Genomic DNA, 20,263 nt, shown 5'->3' with positions numbered 1-20,263 from the left:
AATATGGACTTCATGCTTCAATGTGAATATTTATTTCCTTTCATTAGGTATATTTGCAACAAAAATCAAACCAGTGATTACTTCCATTTCCTATATTTTTATTTATGGTGAACTGGAAATAGCTTCTAAATTTGAGCTTAGAGCTGGCAGAAGCGACAAGAGATTCAAAACATTTTATGAGGCACGGTTCAGTTTGAGTAACAATCACAATTCGATTATGCAAGACTTTTCATTATTTTCAGTAATTATTAATCTTTTGTTAATCAGTAATTAACAAAATAGTGCTTCCTAATTGCAATGTCTCACTGCCCATAATCTTTAGGTGCTATTTCATAATGGTTTTATAGCATGTCACACAAAAAAATCTGCATCCTTAGACATGAACACGACTGATTAACCTACAAGGATTCGTACAGTGAAATGGCATTTGGCAACTAACTAAAGCAAACTACAGTGACTGTGACTGAAACAATGTATTTCTGTTACTTTATAATGTTAGAGTCAGAAAAAAATGTCATTCTTTTTCCTCAGAAGAATAGCAGTTAGGCAAGCACTTTCTTCTGACATTTGATTCCGAACATATTGCAGAGTTTGATCAACAGCAGGTCAACAATCTCCTCTTCTTCTGATGGCTGAAAGAACAAAAACAATGATAAGAGCATTCTACAATATTAAGACATTTTGGGATTATGAATAATTACTTACCTTATGATGTATTTGTTCTTGACTGAATGCCACAAGAATAACAGAGATGAAGAGGTTCAGCACCACGAAGGTCATGAACACAATGCAGGAACCAATAAGGAAAGCCCCGAGCACTGGATTATAGTTCAGAACCTGGCAGATCGGAAGCAATGCATTTACAAAAGGGAACATAGGTCATTGTCTGCAGTTGCAACAGTCTTGCACTAACCTCTTCATAATTGAAAATGCCAAGCTGCAAGCTGACAATAGTTTGAGCAGCATCAAGCAGAGTCCTATAGGAGTAAAGCTTCCACCCATACATCAGGTTGGACTGAAAGAAGAAGAGATACTGCCTGTGAGTTAATGCTTTCAAGTGCAGTCTGTTTGACAAAATGTAGGGGTTTGTTGAAACTCCAGCAAAGTGTTTATGTAAAGCGTGGGAAAGCTCTCACGGCAATGGAGTAAGCCAAGAACATTATGGTCATGACCACCAGGAAGCCTGAAATGTCAGTCCAAGCTCGCTGCAGTGTGGCCGTGATCATGTGCAGCTTCGGGTTGAGTCTCAGCAGGTGCCACAGTTTGATTGTAGCAAGTAGAACCAGAAAGGCAATCAGATACCCAAGCACTGCATCTGCCTGGGCTGTCTCATGGAAACTGGCAAATCTGGACACAAAAGAAAAAGAAGCTCATGTTTCAAACGTGTATTTAGTTTAAATTAGACCAATGTAGTTTTTGATCTATGGAATAATAATTTTCATTCATAACAAATATAAAAAAATAACATTTTCCCATCTCTTACTGGTGTTTGTTGTTCTGATAAAAACTTATGTCCCTCTTTCCCAGTAAGGTCCTCTTGATGAAGATAGACAGTGCACAAAAGCTGAGGATTATTATCGACAACTCCAACAGGTTCCACTTTATCTTGAAATAAGACCACTTCTGGCTCCTCATTAGCTTTCCCTATGAAATGAAAAATGAGTCTGTGTCAAACATCCAGGTGTAATATATGTCACAATACATATAATGTAACAAATATATTACGCTAATGTACCTGAATGAACATATAGTAGATAATAAAGAGAAAATAAGCAATTTCAGAGGCCATGACAAAGACGTGGAGGCCACCCGTTGACTGGTAAAGACGAACAGCGTGAAGCTCGCTGCGAAACTGGAAAGCTCCTGGATCCAAATAAAAGCACAAAAGTCTTAGTTCTTGTGCAACAGCTCAAACACAATATTTAAGCTGCACCTGAAGGGCTAACCAATGGCTGTGGTTTCCAGCATCAGGGTAGCAATGCAGAAGAGGTTCACATTTGCGTTGTACACAGTGAACTCAACAAAGATGGCTTGGGTGTACATATCTAACCAGGTGTTGTTATGGAGGTACTTGAGGATTCTAGAAAAAAGATGAAACAGGACTAATGGTTTGTTCTCCCATTTTGATGTAATAAATTTTTCAAATAGTTTAAAAATGGACCTTCGTGATCTCTGTAAGTCTGGCCCCAGATTGATGACAAAGCCGCCTCCTCTGTAAAGCGTGACTTTCCCCCAGATGGGAAATGCCCTCAGCTCACTCTGAGATCGGTGCACCCATGGACTATGGGGGTTCAGTGACGTGTTATCTCCTACAGACAAACTCCAACCTGGGCTATAGTAGCCCATGTCCTCTGACTCCCAGGAATAAGGAGTGTGACAGTCTGACACAGACTTCTGCATGGTGTGGGCAACGCGACATGAGTTTTTCTGCACTCTCACCTGGCGGAGACGAGCGTTACCCACCAGCTTTGAGTTTCCATCCGTAATAAAACCTGTCAGTTGAGAAGATGCATAAAGAGCATTAGCATAGGAAATTTACTTATTAAACAATGTTAGTTCTGTCTAAATGGAACTACTTTGCTGAAATGAAATCTCTTTGATATACAACCCTATGTCCTAAAACAGTGGTCACTTCAAAAATCACAAATAAAATAAATGCACAAATCCAGACTGTTCACAGAAAAACTAAATAAACATATCAAATGTTTAAACTAATAAATAGAAAAAAATCCAAATGAGAATTTATAGTAACTACAAATTTCACATGTTTGAAACATGGAAACAAGTCTGTCTAATAAATAGTTCTACTAATCAGCAGCTGTAGGCAAATTTGACATCTGATTAAATTAATCCACCATATGCAAAAAGGACGAGCAGGCATAAAAATAGCTCAGGGATGTTGAATCACTCAGAAGTAAATATGAACAGATGCTTAAGAATGTAAAAAGGCTGAATATTAAAAAAAAAGTTGGAATGCTTGGAAGCATTTGGATATTCTTTTATCCATGGTTCACAATGGTTTATTATTAATAAATTTTAAGAACCTGGAAGTGCGCATCTTTCTCTGCAAAAGACTGCAAGTAAATATTGCATGCTACTTACACAATGGGCCTCCAGGCAGAAAAGCATTAAAAACAAGTCCAATTTCTATATATGTAATCATGCATGGACAAAATAAAGCTCCCACAAATGACTTCTTGTAAATACAGTTAGTGAAAAAAAAAATACAACAAAAAAACACAACAACAGAGCATTTTTTTAACACCGTACCTGTTGTCTGTGGGATAAAAGTTTTGAATATGGGAACATATTTTTAAACCACAGATGCAATATCCTCCATGCTAAAGAAAAGAGGGTTCCAAACAGATTGAATCATCATTTAGCTCAAAAGCCAGTATTTCTAATGGTATTGAGATGATTTAGTGCCAACACCACAGGAATCTTACACATCTGGGAAGCCACCAAAAATCTGGATAACATACAGATTTCACAACATATGCTCCCATAAAAATAAAGACACCATAGCATATTTTAGCAAGAAGTTGCTAGACAGCACACTACATTCATTACAAAAGCATGACTCGGGTAGAAGAGTTTGGGCGCTGCACAGGACTGCCTGGGGTGCAAACCTCTGAGCAACTGCAAACATTTGTATCTTATGAAACAAGAAAAACTTTGTGGCAAAGAAAACCCAGGAATGTGGACCAACCCTGATTTTAAGACAACAATGAGACAACATTTCTGTCTAAAAATGACAAGAACCTGTCTTCTCAGTTCCTGGATGTTTTAGTGTATTGGTTGTAAAAGGCTAGGTGAATTCCTCACAAGGATAAAAGTGGCCCTATCTGTGTTTTTTTTTGTCTTCTATTTTTAAATAAATTGTCTTCAATTTCCAAAAGTATTAATTAATTTTCAAAATGAAGACAATCTCAAATATCTTTAGTTTTCTTTAAGAAAAACAAAACTTTACAAAAATTAGAAATAAGACAGCTGTTTTAAAAATCAGCAGTACCAAAATCAATATTAAGAACTAATGAACATACATCAATACATATTTTTCAGCTTTGTGTTTGAAAAGACACTTGTTGGTAATTCCATCACAGGAAAATGACCTGGGTAATCTCCATAAAGGTTGCTCAGCAGGGTAGTGTTTGCCCAGTTGAACACGTCCTGAATGCTCATGGTGTTAGAGATTCCTTTGCTGAAGCTTTGTCGAATATGTCGGCTCAGAAAATAAGCGTTAGGATCCCTCTGACCATACGCCACCAGAAGCAACACCCACATGAATCCCATGTAAGCTGCATCACAAACAAGTTTTACATCAGTAAATACAGTAAGTCAAACTGTGTTATTTTTATTGTTAGCATAACTAGTACTACTGCAATCAGTGCAACTCTACCAAGAATCTCCCTGATGAGGGCAAAAACTTTCTGCTCTTGAATTACGTTTTTCCTCATCCTCTCGATGTCGGTAGGAGGAGGTGGCTGGTAGTAACTACATGTGCTGTCTCTTCTAGCTACTCGCACTACGTCAGGATCATCTGAGGAAGAAAATGCATTCAGTGTACTGATATATTCAAAAGAATCTTTTCAACGTTATTAGTATTTTTTTTTGTTTGTTTTTAAAACGAAGAACACAAACCTGGATGAGTGAGCTTCTCGTCTATCTGAGGTTCTCCAAATTCTTCCTGGTCAACTTTCTTCAGAACAAGAGCAAAGAAAGCAGCAAAACCAAGAACCTGGGACAAAAGATTTTCAAACTTTACTTCAACAGCACTTAAAATAAGTCACTGTAAAAACTTGTGCTCTAATGGTCAATAACTGTTAAATTGGTATTTTGGGCATTTATTTCTGATTTCTTGGTGTAGTCTACATTTACTTTATCAAGGACATTGATTTTGTTGACCTTTGTTTTAGCTAAGTATTTCCATTGTTGTACAATATGATGCCTGTTTTAGAACAATGCTCTTGCCTGTATGCAGAATGTAATCATGTGATAATATGTTTAATAAGTATTTTATATATAGGTTAAGTAAGTTGCTGCTAAACCCAATTCCCTACTGGCTGTTTATTCTGAAAACTGAGAATTCAGTCAAACAGAAGTAAGACTTTTCTTTCAGTATCCTCTGCATCTACTTACCTTTAGAGGCTGGGTGATAAAGAGACTCTCAAAGAAGGACACCACCATGGAAATAAGCCAGTTTATAGACTGGTCCTTCCCATAAGTTAGCCCATACATCATAGTGAAGTATCCTGACACAGTACTGGTTGCGATGACCAAAATCCACCCAACAAACACAAACCACCATGGCAGCCCTTCCTGGCTGCGCTTCTTTTCAGCGCTGCTGCTGATGCTTTCTTCAGGACTAGGACTGCGGTTCAGCTGATCTCCATCCAACAGGAACTCCAAGTCACTCTTCATTCCCTGGACTTGCTGCATGGCCCTGTTGTAGCTGCTGGTGTTTGGAAAACGAGAAGGTCCCAATAGACGAAGCTCATTCTCGACATGACGCAGCTGCTTGTACAAGTACCGACTGTTGTTGGTTTTCTTTTGAGCTTCATCAAAAGTCTTTTCTGGGCTCCCCCACAATCCGTTTTCTATAAAGAGTAACGACATAACGATGGTCAGTTATATTTTAAACAATGCACAATTAATTAAATGAATAAGAACACATTTCACCTTGTAGATTCACAGCACCCAAACTCAAGATCATGCTGTCTGCCTTGGAAATATTTGAATAGAAATCTCCAGCCATTTTGTTCTGATGTCTAATGATGTCCTCCATCAGAGACAGCAGCGTGTTTATGTCTGCCTGCTGACCTGGATGGAGCTCAAAACATGGCGGTGGACTCTTCATGGCCTTTGAGAGCGACTGTGCAATTCTCTTTATGTCCTAATGGAGGCATCATGCCAAGTAGTTAAATACAGAAGAGACAGACTGCATCCATAAACTCTTTGGATTTCTATTACTTCACCTTGATCACAGTGTCTGCAGTGATGTGTTTGATCTCTGTGGGAGGAGATGAAGTCTGTGAGGGAGAAACTCTAACTGTGTTGCCCTGTTTTAATCCTTCTGCTTTGGCAGCTTTGTCTCGCGGACGAGTATTTCTGAAGATGCTGACGATAAGCAGGTTGATGGGGAACATGATGATGGAACTTTGAAATCCAACCATAACCTGCTGCCAGGTGAACTCAATGTGACCTGCAACACAACGGTGGGTTTGAATTTTAGTCTTATTTTATGCAGTAAAGCAACAGGTAAGAATTTTTACAAGAACTTTTAATATATTTTTAGCAGATAATGTAAAATGTCATGGTGGATCATGATTATGAAAAATGGAAATTCTTCCTGCTGCATGACTTAATTAACTTCTTTGAGCAGTGGAAGCAAAGAGAACATGGAGAAAAACTAGGTCGAAGAATGGAAAGGATAATTATCACAACATCAGTGACAAAGGCAAAGAAATATGAAAAAAAAGTTGGATACATTTTTCACGTTTGTCACAAGAACAAACTTTAATGTATTTAATTGGGATTTTATGTGGTAGAAAAAGAACAAAATACTGCATAATTGTAAAATGGAAGAAAATTAATGAATGAATGCATTTGTGTTTTGTTTGTTCATTTTTTTTCTTAACACGGATTAAAATCCATTGTAACCAAATGCCTTCAGAAGTCAATTCTGCGGGTTTTTGTGTATTTACTATTCAACCCATCATCCAAAAATGGAAAAACATGACACAACTGCAAACCTACCAATACATGGCCATCCACCTAAACTAACAGGCTAGACAAGAAAAGTAATAATCAATGAAGCAGACAGGAGGCCTGTGGTAACTACAAACACACCAAACTTTTCAGATTTGTATTTTGGAAACTGTAAAACCTAAACGTTTCCTAAACAAACCTTGAACATTTCCTGGTTTGTATAAAGATAACGTTAAGCAAAAACTATAAAGAAAAATATTTTCTAGATATGTTTAAGGGATTATGAAAGACTGACAATAGATATATATGTTGCATACCTAAGTCCATGGTCTGCTCAGAAGGGTCTGTGGGGATGCCCCAAAACATGATGCTTGTCAGCATGGTGCAGAGCAGAAGGGAAAAACAACATGACACTCGCTGCACACGTGTGAATGTGCTGCAGGGAGGCCGGTTAATGACCGAGAACCAGATGTGCCCATCTTGAAAATCCTTGGCTGTCTTCATAAAAAACAAGTTACTAAAGAAGAAACAGAGGATAGAAATTACAGCAACTCAAAATGCACAATTAATAGATAACGCTAGCTGTTTAATGTGGCTCTTACCTAAATCTCTTTAAATCTGACTCTGTTGCAACAGGAAAGACCTTGTCAAGCCAGCACTCAGCCATGTCGACAGCAAGCCAGGAGTTGCAGAGAAAGTGCCATTTCTGACCAGTTTCCAGATCTTGCACCATCACTTTATTCACATACCTGTACATTCAATTTAAAAGAATACTTTAAAACGATTGCTTTTCAATTAACTAACTTAGAACGGCACACAAGATCTTCTCCTCTCACCAAGCAGGGTGGTCCCCTGAATTGTCGTGCCACAATCTTATACTCTGCAGATCTCCAAGAGAAAAGTGTGTGGTCAACAGAAACATGTCCACCCCTCCCCTCTCAAACACGGGCTTTTCAGGGTCTGTCAGGTGGTGGGGTTCGCTTTCTCCCTCTGTTCCCAGTAGAGTTATGGTAACCTAAAACACAAGCAGTCAGTCAGGGTAGAGTCTGAGAGGATTCAGTAATGCTTTCACCCACCTGAGAGGAAGTTGATGCACCGTGACGATGCCCTGTGTTAATAGTAAGCATGTAGCGATATTCTGCTAGAGGGTCGTTGTCCTCAAGAACTGTTATTTTGACCTGCAAGTGAATGGCAAGTAATAAAAGTTACTTTATAGTCAAATAGATTTGACTATAAATATATCTTAGTATATTTGTCAATATTTGAAAGAAAAAAAAATGCCTGAAGTTCAACCAAAATCTGATGAGAATGACCTTGCTGGAGTCCTGGATGTCTTTCCTGTGTGCCCATACCACCAGCAGCAGATAAGCAGCAAAGATGGATCCCACAAAGCACACCACTACTGGATTATTAGCAAATGTAGCAAAGAGTTCGGCAGTGCGGGTAATGTCCACCAGGTTGGGCATGACAAAGAACGAGCTGCCGAAGAATGTTAAGTGGTTACAGTGGCACTGAGTGACCAGCGGAGTGGTGAGGGGGCCCACCTGAGGGAACAAACAATCATAGGTTTCAGATTTATACCTTTATAAAGCAGTAATTGTGAACTGTGTTGTTTTTCTGCACACCCTGCAGCCATCTTCACTCCATGAGGACTTGGTTTCATTCCAGTATTTGCACTGAGCAGCAATGGAAGTCACAGTGACTGTGGCATTGACGGATTTGACGCCAGGCTCGACAATCGGCTTTACAAGAAGGAAATGAATTCCAGCTCCTCCTGTTCGGTCTTTGGGACTCAGCAGCCACGTAAATTTTTCCTCTGTGTCAGAATGACAAACATTATTTTATCAACTGAACAGACAGAAAGAATCGCTTGAAAACAATGCCATCCTCTTATATCGATGCAATTTGTCACACGTCTTGATTTTAGGACCTCAATGGACAATAACAAGGCAGGATCTTAATATTTTTTCATTTGGTTTAAGTTAGTAGGTTGGCTCTGCTCTGTGTTTTGCATTTTACCATCAACAGAAGATTTTAAATATCTTTCCAACCAAATCAAAATAAGTGGCTCCAGTACCTTCATTTACATTCTCAAGTGGGAGCTGAATCTTGGCCACATAACTCTTTTCATGTGGGTAAACTTTATATCCAAGGAAAACCATGAAGGAGATGTCTTTGGATGGCTCCAGTTTTAGCACCAGGGTCACCTCTGGTGATGGTATGTCAATCATTAATGTGCTGAAATTGGCAAGGTCAAGGACCGTGCTGTTCTGCTGTCCAACGTCAAGTCTGGGCAGAAGAATCTGAAATCCCAGAAAAAATAAGCATAAAGAAATATGGCTCCAAATTGAATTGAATTCTCCAAATTCAATTTACTATAAAAAGATGTAGAAAGGTTTGTGATGTGACCTCTATTTCCTTAGGCAGGTTTTCAACAGGTATGACTGTGCTGTTCATTCTGGTGAAAGACAGCGAGGCCACAGTTCCTGTGATGTTTTCCTCCTTCCAAGCGAACGGGTTTTTCTCAAAGCTCATCATCTAGACGGGCAGAGCATGATGACAGAATCATTAAACAGTCAGATTTTGTTTACTCTTTGGTTACTTTAGAGGTTGTCTACAAATCTGAATTTATTTGGCAATTACCATAAATTCTGAAAGCAGATGTGGGCACATGCAAATAAAAAAAAGAAGTAATCTGAAACAGAAGGTTGCCTGTATGTGACATACTTTTTCCATGATGGCTCTTATTGTGCAAGAGTAATATAGATGTGTACTTTGCCCTGTAATCAGTTTAGACTATCAATTACTGTTTTTATACTTGACTTTCTAAACTGTTTTGAAAGGCTTTTGATAGTTCTCCAGATTTTCTCCTGCTATGGAACTCCTTTTTTGCCCAGTTCTTCTACCAGACCATGACAAGATATTATGCAAAAAATAAATAAATAAAATGAAATGGAAAAGTGGAGAATTTGAGACAGAAAAACCTTTCAAGTTTAAAACAGTCATCTACAGTATCAGTAAAGTAACATCCAGTAAAAGCCTGACAACAGACCAGCAAGAGGCTTCATCCCTCAAACTGTGCTACCTCTGGCATTCTTCACAAATCTCACAAAAGGCATTGGGAGTAAACTTGTGTTTTTATATCTTACTGAAATGTGTGTGTGAATGAATCAAACTGATCGAGAGCCACACAAGTTGGTGCAAAAGAACCAAAATCTGTGCCTGCAGAATAATTGCTCAAAGTTACTTCAAAAGATTCCAACAAAGTCTCTGAAAGCAAGATATACAAAGAAAAGACATTTCTACCAAATTTCAATACGGAAACCAATCAATGCCTTTTGATGTTCCAGCAAAAAAATAGATACAAAATGCTTTATCTGATTATGACCTTGAGGCTGTGTTTACCTCTGCAAAAATAACACTTTTTAACTTTTCTCCTGTGAGAACACACTTACTCTGATGTCTACTGGCTCCCCTGGAGAGACAATGCCGGCTGGTAGTAAGGGAATGGAAAAGCTGGAGGAGCCTTTCTTCTGGACATTTATGTGCTGCATCTGCATGTCGTCTGAGGATATTCTTCGTGAAACAGAATAAATTGATGAAAATAAAAACAGTGTTGGTTAATGTAAATTTTGCTGAGTACCAATAATCCTTTACCTGTTGACATACACACTGATCTGACCAGAATCAATGACCGCAGGCTTTGCATCCAATTGCTTGTTATTCAGCAAGGCACTCTGAAGATTGTTGATCCCAGCCAGAAGAAAATCTGAAACTTTTTTCTAAGTATGATATGATGTTTGTCAGACACCACATATAAATAAAGAGAGTCACATACATGCATCTATGAAGACTTTGTTCATACGTTTGATGAAACATTCAGAATATTACTAGCTGCTTCAACTATTGGTGTAGCTGCTTGTAAAATATCTTCATCTCCACTTTCAGATGGCTTGATGGTCATTGTCTTGAGGGAGGAGCTGAGGTTAACCAACAATGAACCAGCTTCTTCCTGAAGAAGGCATAAAGCAAACTGAAGTATGAGCATGTGTAGCGTAGAGTCAAGTCAAATTCAAAATAAAACATTTAACAGTCTACAATAATGGGGTGAATGAGAGCTCTTCTTTATATTTAGTTCGGTCATCTAAACTCAGGGTGAAACTGCTTTCTATAAAAGGTATTCAGGGTTTTTATAATTTTTTGAAAGACCTTGATTTCAGGTGGTGTTGACATTAGGTTTAAACAAAGAAATCCTATATTTACTGACAAAAGCAATTAACTCTGGCATAGACATAGATGTAAACTAAAGCCTAGTAAATCTAAGCGAACCATAAAAGGCCATAGACAAAGTACTTAAATTTAGAAGGTATGTTACGTAAAGGTACGCAAGCTTTGAAATATCCTTGTATTGTTTTTTTTTTTTTGGTGAGTATGGATTTCTACCATCTATAGCAAATATTCAATATAGACCATAGCAAAAATATTCATATTCGTTTAACCTTTTTTCACTTTGACTCCTTGCAACTGCAATGTATTTCAGTGCAATGTTATGTGACCAACTGATAAACACATATTTAAATGAGATGAAAAGAAAATTGGATTTTTCACAAATTACAAAATACAAATCTAAAAAGCATGGTTTGCACTTATATTCAACCGCACTTACAGTTGTTACAATGTGATGTAACATCTGCTCTCAGAAGTCACAATTAGAGTCAAATCATATGTAATTTAATCTCAGGCCTGCTCTCTGAAGGTTCTCAGAAGTTAATTAGAAAATGTGGTTTATTATAAACTGTGAAAAACCAGAATCACAATAAATAAGGAACACAGCTTGAAGGTTGAAGCAGAATTAGATTATAAAACAGTATCCTAAGCACTGGACTTTTGTTAGAGAATTGTTTGATCAATCTTTTGAAACAGAAACAGTATTTGATGACTAAAAACATACTTAGACATGGCCATGCACTAATGGTTTAGATCAAATTAAATCCATGTGTAAGAATGGCCTCAACCAAAATATTATTGAAAATTTGTGACTTGAAAGACTCTTTGAGGGAAAAGTCTGACTGAGATTGAATTATTTTGCAATGAACAATGAAACATTTTTGTCTCAAGACCGTCAAAGCTGTTAGAGACATAACTCAAGAAGATATGCAGCTGTAGCAGTAAACAATGATTTATGATTAATTTACTCTGATGGAAACTATGCCTATTTATCTTTTCCCTTCACTTCAAGCATGATGCACTGCTGACCGATTACTAAATGCATAGTAATAAATTTTATACTCAAATAATAATTTGTAGATGCGCAAATGTACTTGAGCAGCAGGACTCAGTTCATCTGATATCTGTGTTAATCCAGCCACAGCCTCGGCCGTCACTTGAACTTCCCGAGTTGTGTTGCTGGGTCTGTCCTGCAGAACTTCTGTCATCTTGGTCAACATTTGCTCACGGAGCTACAATATTTAGACAAAAAAAAAAGAAAAAAAAAGAAGGTACTAATAATATCAAACAAATTCTGATTCTGGATTTAATGCAATTGGGACCTTATTTTTGTACCTTTGCTTTTGCATCCTTCTGATCTTGCCCAGTCTCTGAATTCAGCATGGCCGAAACAGAAGTGAATACCTGTCCGATTGCCTCACCAGAGAGCAGACCCTGCTGCTCCAGCTGATCTACTGTGTTTTCCACTGCAGACTGCAGAGATGGTATGGAGGTACTGGAGTTACATTTCAAAACCTTGAAAAAACAAATTCAGTTCATTCAACAAGTCAAGACCATGGACTTCTGTACTCATGTTTAGTTGAAGGTTTCTCATTTATATTGGAAAACAACAAACCTGAGTTGCAACAGTTGTAGTCGCTGTTGTCTGCTGATTTTTCATTGTCACAACCACAGACACAACATGATTGTTCTTCTCATCTCCCAGAGGCAAAAACATTTGTTTTACCACATTGGTATTACTGCAACGCAAATGTTTGCCTTAAAGATAAATAAATTAGTATTAGTTGTGTTTATTTATCAGTAATCTTATCTATTTGAACCTAAACAAAAACACCAAAATTTGTTTCTTATGTACCATGCTGTAACAATCTACTACCTTCTTGCAAACCTCTCCCTCATTTTCTAGCAATAATATATTGTCATAATTTTCTTTAGCAACATATTTATTATTTATGTATCAAAGAATAATAAAATGACAGGCCACCTGTGTTGGTCTTGAAACAATAAATACAGCCTGTGGAGCAGAAAGAGGTTGACTGGCAGGTAATTTCAAACGCATCAAGCACAGTTCCTGAGTTTGGAGAGATGCTACATGAAGGGGCATCATGAGCATTAGTAGGTGCCGTTTCAGGACCTCGTGTTGGAATAATGTACTTGGCAAAACCAAGGACGTTCTCGCCTAAAATGAAAAGAAACTGATTATAAACGTCAGCTTATATTTGAAAAGCATATTCGGTGTAATATGCAGTCATGTGCAATGAAGTAAAGAGAAACCACCATAAGCAATCACGTTGATGTTGTGCTGTATGCTCCTCGAAAATGTTAGATATTGGCTGGAAACTGTGTATTCAAAGCTGCCATGTTGTTTTTCAATGGGAGGGCTTATTCCTGCTTTGGTGTAACATTCACTGAGATCACCCTGAGGAAAAAAAACAGATATTCCTCAGGGATAACTTTTTAGGTATCATTTGTAAAAAGATACTGAATTTTATAAGTAATAAATTAAACTTGCTGTTAATGGTTTGGGATCTTGAATAAACCAAACTACATCTGGGCAAGTAGTAGCACAGTGGAGACTTAGCTTTGCATCTTCTTCCATGGTTAAGGAATCACAGTTGTCACAACTGAAAGCACCAAAGGTGAATAGATTAACAAACCGCTAGAATAAGATGAAACTATAAAAATGAACAAAACTGCTTAGAAACAAACAGCTTATTTAATATTTCTGAATCTTTTTACCTGATTGCGACATCTCGAAATTCATTTATAGGAGCAACGCTGATGCATTTAGATGCTTGGGGAACATCCACCCATTTCCTAAACCATGTTCTTTTCTTTACAGTCAAAGTGTATTCAACAATTTCAAATGGATAGGGAAGGCAATCCTTTTCAATAATGTAAATTTTACCCCTTGTTGCATTTCTGCAAGAGCAATTTCCTCCTGCAATGTGAAAAACAAAACAAAACGGTGAAATAGAGAAAAATAGCAACGACACAGATATATCAAGCTAAATGTTAGAGTTTTCTAAAATCTTTTGATCCAGAAAGTAGGTCATCAGGCATATAAAAACAAATATCATATTTCACTTTCAAATACCTGCACACAGCAAGCCCTTATTATGGTTTTGCTGAGACCAGAGTATTTTTCTTTGTGAGGTGTGTAGATAGAAACAAAAATCTGTGGCATGTAAACAGTGCACCCAGCTTTCTGATCACCCTCTACATCACTGATGAAAAAGAAGCACCTGTGATGAATTTCATCATCTGCTGGTGTGTTAACTCTAGAAACATTTCCTACTTTATTCTAAATAGAAACAAATATGGAAATGAGATACTAATTGCAAACCTTACACTATATGACCAGTGATAAAATGACTTTAAATCAACTGATTGCCATTAGTTGCGAGTGAACAATCGTTTAACTTACTACATTGCCACTCAAATATCAGTCCATTGCTATTCAATGATTCAGCACCAATTACATTCAGCTCAATGGTCCGACTGCGGTCAACCTGCTTATCAGGAGAAGCTGATATTTCCAAGCCACCTGGAATTTCAGAGTCTTCTTTCTGCAGTTGACAACAAAGCAACAAAAATACATGCATTTTTTTTCATATATATATTTTTATCTAGAAAAAGGGAAAAGATTACCACTGACTGGAAAAAAAACCTACTGTATGTCCCTCATTCTGGCAAGCTTGAAGTATTTTCACCAAGTCCACTTCCAGTTGAGAAGTTGAAAGGACATTCACAGCTTGGATCTTCACTTGAAAAAGCTCTGTGTAGGAAAAAAAATTAAGCTGAAGTGATTTGAAACAGTTTTGTTTTTAATGAAACCATTCATAAAGCATACCTTCCACTGGGCTTGAGAATGTGTAATTATGCAGGCTGTTATTTAGCATGTTTCTGGTCTCAGTCAGCGTGTCTCTAAACCCAGTGAAATTAAAAAGCAGCTCCACAGGGGCTCCTCGCTCCAGTGACACACCGATTGTGAGATTCTGAGAGTCTGGACACGCATCCAACTCTGCCATCACTGAGGCCTGCAGGCCGACTACAGGTTCCAGCAGGCACAGCAGGATATCAGTGGACACGGGGTGAGGTGTGACTGCGTTAGATGCTGCTACGGTCAGATTGTTGCAACCGTGTTTAAGACTTTCCAATACAGTCCCCTCCAGTGTGATGTTGTGAGGTGTGATGCCTGAGTCCACTGAAAAATTTGCAATCTGACTGTCATTGTAATGAACTGTGTAGGAAACACTTGTACCTTATAGAAAGGAGGGGGGAAAAAACAAAGAAATTGATCAGCACAATTCTTTTAAAAAATGTCAGTCGCAAATATTGGTCTACCCTTAAAAATGTTACTCAACTCCATTTACTTGTGTAGGTTATTTTACAAGACAGACAGGTCAAATTTATATGTAATTTTACTCAACAAACTATTCGTGAAGAATCACTCACCTGTTTCTAAACCAAGCTGAATCTGAACAGGGCTGCCGTGAAGTATGTTGCATTTGGTGCCATCTGTTGTCACATTGCTGCCATAACACTTAGCAACTCTGAACTCACCAATAGGCTCCTGAATTGTTATAGTTTTCTGAGCTGTGACATGCCAGTCACTGGTAGTGCACTCAACCGCAACGACAAACACACCAGGCTGCTGAAATCTGTGTATGATGGAGGACTCCGTCCTATGACCCGAAAACGAGACGGCTTTCTGAATGTCATCACAGGTGGGTTTGAACACCACAGTAACATCTTCTGAGCTCATCATACAAACTATTTATCAGCATAATGAGAAGCATTCTTGTGAACAATAGTGTTTTTTGTAAGACACAACTATTGTAATTAAAGGCACATTTATTTTAAAGCTTTTTAAATATATTCACTAGTGGTGCTAATACAGGTGGATGGCTGGATGTTGTTATTTGCCCATCACCCTGAGAGATTTATTTAATCCTTAAGATCCGGACCAGCAGATATAAACGTTCATAACTAACTATGGCTATGAAGTGTCTGGATACACAGTGTTACTTACTCTTCTGGATTGTATGGATCAATGATGTGGCCGTCTCCAGCGTCCACGGTGCAAGTTAAGTTTCCGTGAAATGGATGAAGCAGCCACTTCACAGTGATGGTGACGTTATCAACAACAGATGCCAGTTTAGACATCAATAAGTGAAGTCCTGAAATGGTTCAACAATAACATTTGTAAAAATAACTATTTCAGGACACATGAAATGAGAGTGCTTTTACTTTTGAGAATACAATCTGTTAAGTATTTCTGGTGTTTTTTTCTTTGTAAAAGATGCCTCAGTGTAAATAAACACCAATAAAAACACTGCATAAAAATAGATAGAATACGTAAAGGGTTAACATCAGTGGAAGGGTATGTATCGTATCTGACCATCCTTGCAGCGGTATTCTACAGAGAGATAACTTCGCATCAGGGGACACGGCTCAGTCAAGGAGTTCAGATCCAGTGGAGCCTGGCAGGCCTGCAGTCCACGACAATGAGCTGAACAGATAATGTTGGAAAGTTGAGAATGGGACACAAAATGCTTGTAGCATCAAAAAGCATATCTTATACAGCAAATAAATGTGTGTCTGTATAAATGTTACCAGCAAAATCAATTGTTGGAACGTCAAAGCAGAAACACAACAGAGACCATCTATTTAGCTCCTCCAGCAGCGCTTAGATTTATCCAGATATTTTGTCTCAATCCATAAAACAACATATACTTTTACTATTTACTGTTTAATATTTATCTTCAGGGTTTTTTCTTGCCTGTTAAGTAATTTTAAAAAAATGTTTCCGAAGGATAAACAATGCAAATACAAAATGCAATTTTTCTTTAATATAGGAAATATGGGTGGATTAATATGGGACATATTACTGACACAGTTTATGCAAAAGTGATACCACATAAAGCAATATTATATATAATATAATGTTTTCTATTAAGGTGAAATGAAAATTGGTCAAAAACAACCATATGTACTTGAACCCTTAAGGGTTAATAGAACTGTTGCTGATAATTCAAGGCTGCTAACGTACAAAATGTTTCAAAAATATACTGTAGTCTACTCCACTATATATATTTTATTTTTATAATATCCTCATGAATTTCTGTGTCTACTTAAGGAAAAATATAAAACATTTTTAACTCTTCTACCTGTTACTGATTCCAGGACATTAATCCAGCTACATTCCTCCTGGGATAATGTGGGTAAATCTGTGAAGTCGGATCGGCAATAGTGAACGGTTTTTCGCCCATAGAAGGCATCTTCAATCTCTAGAACCTGGCCCGAACCACATTGCAGTGTCGCATTTTGGCCTTCACATGCAACTGTTCTTCCAGAATCTGCAAAGAAAAATTATACAATTTAGCATAAACCTCTTTGGAAATACCAAGGCTACAGCCTGTTGGGAACTGGAAACTGCAGGAACATAAGCTTCACTCTCTCATCAACAATTGAACAAGGCAGTGTTAAATTATCATGCACTTAGACATTCCCAACCAAGAAGCTCAAATCTTAATGACTTGTATCTGAAACATAATTGATCAATTCGGAGGACTCCAAAGCTCTCTGTTCTACAAACAGTCATACACACATTCACACACCGATACCAGTAAGTTACATTGTAATCACAGATGAAAACTGACACAAGTGAGGATGCCTTACCATTGGTATCAGCATGTAAATTAGAAACAGCAGCAAAGCTACTGAGAAGGACAGAGTGGGGGTTGGACCAGCAACCTCCCTACCTCTTGAGCCACTGCCACCCACAAGTTCAGAAAAGAGATTGACTGAAATTTAAAAGCATCTTCATGAGTGACATGACCACGATGATGCGATGGATGTTTGTAGGAGTTGAGACAATGTACCTAAAAAGATTCAATCAATTGAACATGTTGATGGTAGCATCATGCTGTGGGTCTGCTTTGCTACCAGTTATGCCAGTGCATTTCAGAGCGTAGACAGAAAAAGAAAAACTTTCTCCAAAGTCTTCAACCCTTTTTTTATTTATCTACTTTTTCAAAAAATAAAAGTCATGTTGCACTTCTAATTCCTTTTTCAAAAAAAAAAAGAAGTTTTCTTTCTAATCAATGCAGAAAGGTAAGAAAGAATGGAAAAAAATTAGATATTAAAACTTAAAATCAAAACACTTAAGGTGTAAAAGGAACATACCAAATTGGCAGATGAAGTTCAGTTCCTGCGTACAGTTTTCCGTGGCCGTCCACTGGAATCCTGTGTCTCTCAGGATGTATCCACATGTCGCCCGGGCCTCTGGTAAGTTTACCCAGTTACTATAGCTGACATCTGAACCATCCAACCATGCAAGAGAACCTGGGGAAAAAAGGCAATTATTTAATCAAAGCTTACGTGTCAGTATATGGAAAATTGGAAAATTCCATAAAACCCCCCCAAAAAACAAATCTAGAGCTTGTCACTACACATTTGTCAGTGGGTAAACATACCAACGATGCTAATGATGCCTCCTGAGATTACAGCTGAAGTCATTGGGTTCAGATCTAAAGTATATAATCTACTTACATCAGTGAACTATTAGATTTGCTGCTTTAATATTTAGCAAACTGCGATCTCATGAAAAAGCATTTTTAATAGAAATGTTCAGGCAAGCATAAAAATATTTACCAACTACCATGCTAATAAAACTTCAGAAACTTTAACGCTCACTCATCCTCTTACCTTCAGTGGGAGAGACATCCAGTGTGAGGTTTGGAGATGCAGGTGCCAGCCCCAGCCACCAATCCTTATCAGGCTCTAGGTGTGTTTGGAGGAACTGCTGTATTTCATCATTCAAGATAAAGACCAGGTGGCCCCCACCGCGCTCACACCATCCCTCAGCTCTCAAAAAGGAAAACTGCAGACCCACAAATTCATAGCAAGCTCCATCAAAGGCTGTCTGGTGTTTAGAACATGAAATAACGTCTTCCATCTCAGCATAACAGCTGGAGGCGAGGAAGAAGACCACCAAAGTGTATGTGGTCAGAGAGACTTTGCCCATCTCTGTGCTCTGATGAGCTTCTATTGCAGCTCAGTGGCTTTAAAGGTTTCTGACGGCAGCACTTTGGACAAGGAGGGGTACCCAGCTTTGTGGTCTGCTCATAATTCTTGAGCACAAATAGCGCCCACACATGTATAAAAAGAGGTGAGATTGCTGTGTCAATAAGTCCTGATTACTCCTCTGCCTCCATGACTGAAGGTGCCACAAGCTGCAAAGAGAGATAAGCTTCACATTCACAACAGCCCCACTAATGAATCTCAATCTGGTAATTAAAAATCAGATTTTGTTTATAGAGTTATTTTCCAAATGTAAAATTTATAGTGAAATTTTGATTGCTTTTTTCTCCAGTCTGAGCAAGCAGACAGTAATATGGACAAACTGTATGCCCAGCTTTTCTCCAGAGGCAGAAGCATAATCTGCCTCTGGTTTGTTATGTAATAGCACTATACCAATAAATGTGCCTTGTTCTGTAAAATTTGATGGTCCATCTCTAATTTATAGCATTATTTTAAATATCCTGAGCACTCATGGAAGCAGAGACCAGTTTGGCAACAGTAGGTACTGAACCCTTTGTATTGGTCCCATGTAGCTGAGGTGAAAGATTTAGATGGTTTTGCGCTTTATATAGGGGACTCATATTCCAAACAACTTGATCTACACCATGCTTTAACTGTTACAGAGTAGAGATTAGGTTTCTACATTAACTGGAAAAAGTCATTGCCATACTTTAAAGAAATTTCTCATGATTGAGAACTAAGATTATAATCAGACAGCGGTGAGGAGAAAAAAAATTTTTTTACAGAAGTTTGGCTACAAATCTTGATGAATACTCCATCTCAAATTCTTTAACATGGCAATATTTCTGCTGGAAAAAGACTGAGTAGTTCACAGTTCTCTTGCTAAAGGAAACTATGAAGCTCTTTCTAAATATTACAAATCTGAACATGCAGATCTTGACTTTCCAATTAGTTTCCAGAAGGAGAAACTCTGGGGAAAAATGAGATTGTTTTACAGCCACAGACTTGCAACAGTTAACCACAGTGAATCTGAAACATTTGTGCTACCCTGATCTGCACCTGGTCTTTTCCTTTTCTGGGACTCTAAACATTAAGGTGTTTGTAAAGCATAATGGTTGCTTTGGCCTGTTCATATTTGCATTAAAAAAAAAAAAAACACTTCTCTCCCGAAAGAATCTATCCAAATGGCTTTCTCCTGACTGTTAAAGTCAGGAGAAAGAATCCATCTTTGATCATACCACAGTGTCGCATGATCAAAGTCACATGAGATTAAGCATTT

General features: G+C 37.9%; 1 protein-coding gene across 1 annotated transcript; it reads right to left on the bottom strand.

Annotated features, from left to right (window-relative positions):
* Nucleotides 1–102: 102 nt before the first annotated feature.
* LOC129364363 (polycystic kidney disease protein 1-like 2) lies at nucleotides 103–18,967 on the bottom strand. The gene is made up of 41 exons (XM_055036939.1): nucleotides 18,649–18,967; nucleotides 18,127–18,285; nucleotides 17,109–17,297; nucleotides 16,340–16,450; nucleotides 15,971–16,118; nucleotides 15,394–15,623; nucleotides 14,789–15,199; nucleotides 14,610–14,713; nucleotides 14,363–14,504; nucleotides 13,675–13,876; nucleotides 13,448–13,559; nucleotides 13,213–13,354; nucleotides 12,920–13,114; nucleotides 12,551–12,693; nucleotides 12,271–12,450; nucleotides 12,030–12,167; nucleotides 10,574–10,720; nucleotides 10,366–10,490; nucleotides 10,164–10,284; nucleotides 9,118–9,246; nucleotides 8,786–9,011; nucleotides 8,334–8,524; nucleotides 8,022–8,252; nucleotides 7,785–7,886; nucleotides 7,545–7,723; nucleotides 7,311–7,457; nucleotides 7,026–7,225; nucleotides 5,976–6,202; nucleotides 5,680–5,893; nucleotides 5,140–5,597; nucleotides 4,642–4,738; nucleotides 4,400–4,540; nucleotides 4,113–4,298; nucleotides 2,162–2,492; nucleotides 1,947–2,080; nucleotides 1,736–1,863; nucleotides 1,484–1,644; nucleotides 1,137–1,347; nucleotides 914–1,015; nucleotides 706–837; nucleotides 103–632 (listed from the first exon to the last, which is right to left on the bottom strand). Exons 1-41 carry the CDS (start codon nucleotides 18,965–18,967, stop codon nucleotides 543–545), a joined length of 7,335 nt encoding a protein of 2,444 aa, XP_054892914.1. The 3' UTR covers nucleotides 103–542.
* Nucleotides 18,968–20,263: the final 1,296 nt, after the last annotated feature.

Source organism: Poeciliopsis prolifica, unplaced genomic scaffold (assembly GCF_027474105.1).
Source record: "Poeciliopsis prolifica strain line A6 unplaced genomic scaffold, Auburn_PproV2 SCAFFOLD011, whole genome shotgun sequence".
NCBI classification, from domain to species: Eukaryota; Metazoa; Chordata; class Actinopteri; order Cyprinodontiformes; family Poeciliidae; genus Poeciliopsis; species Poeciliopsis prolifica.
Note: the sequence above shows the minus strand (reverse complement) of the source record. Positions and strands in the feature narration are given on the sequence as shown.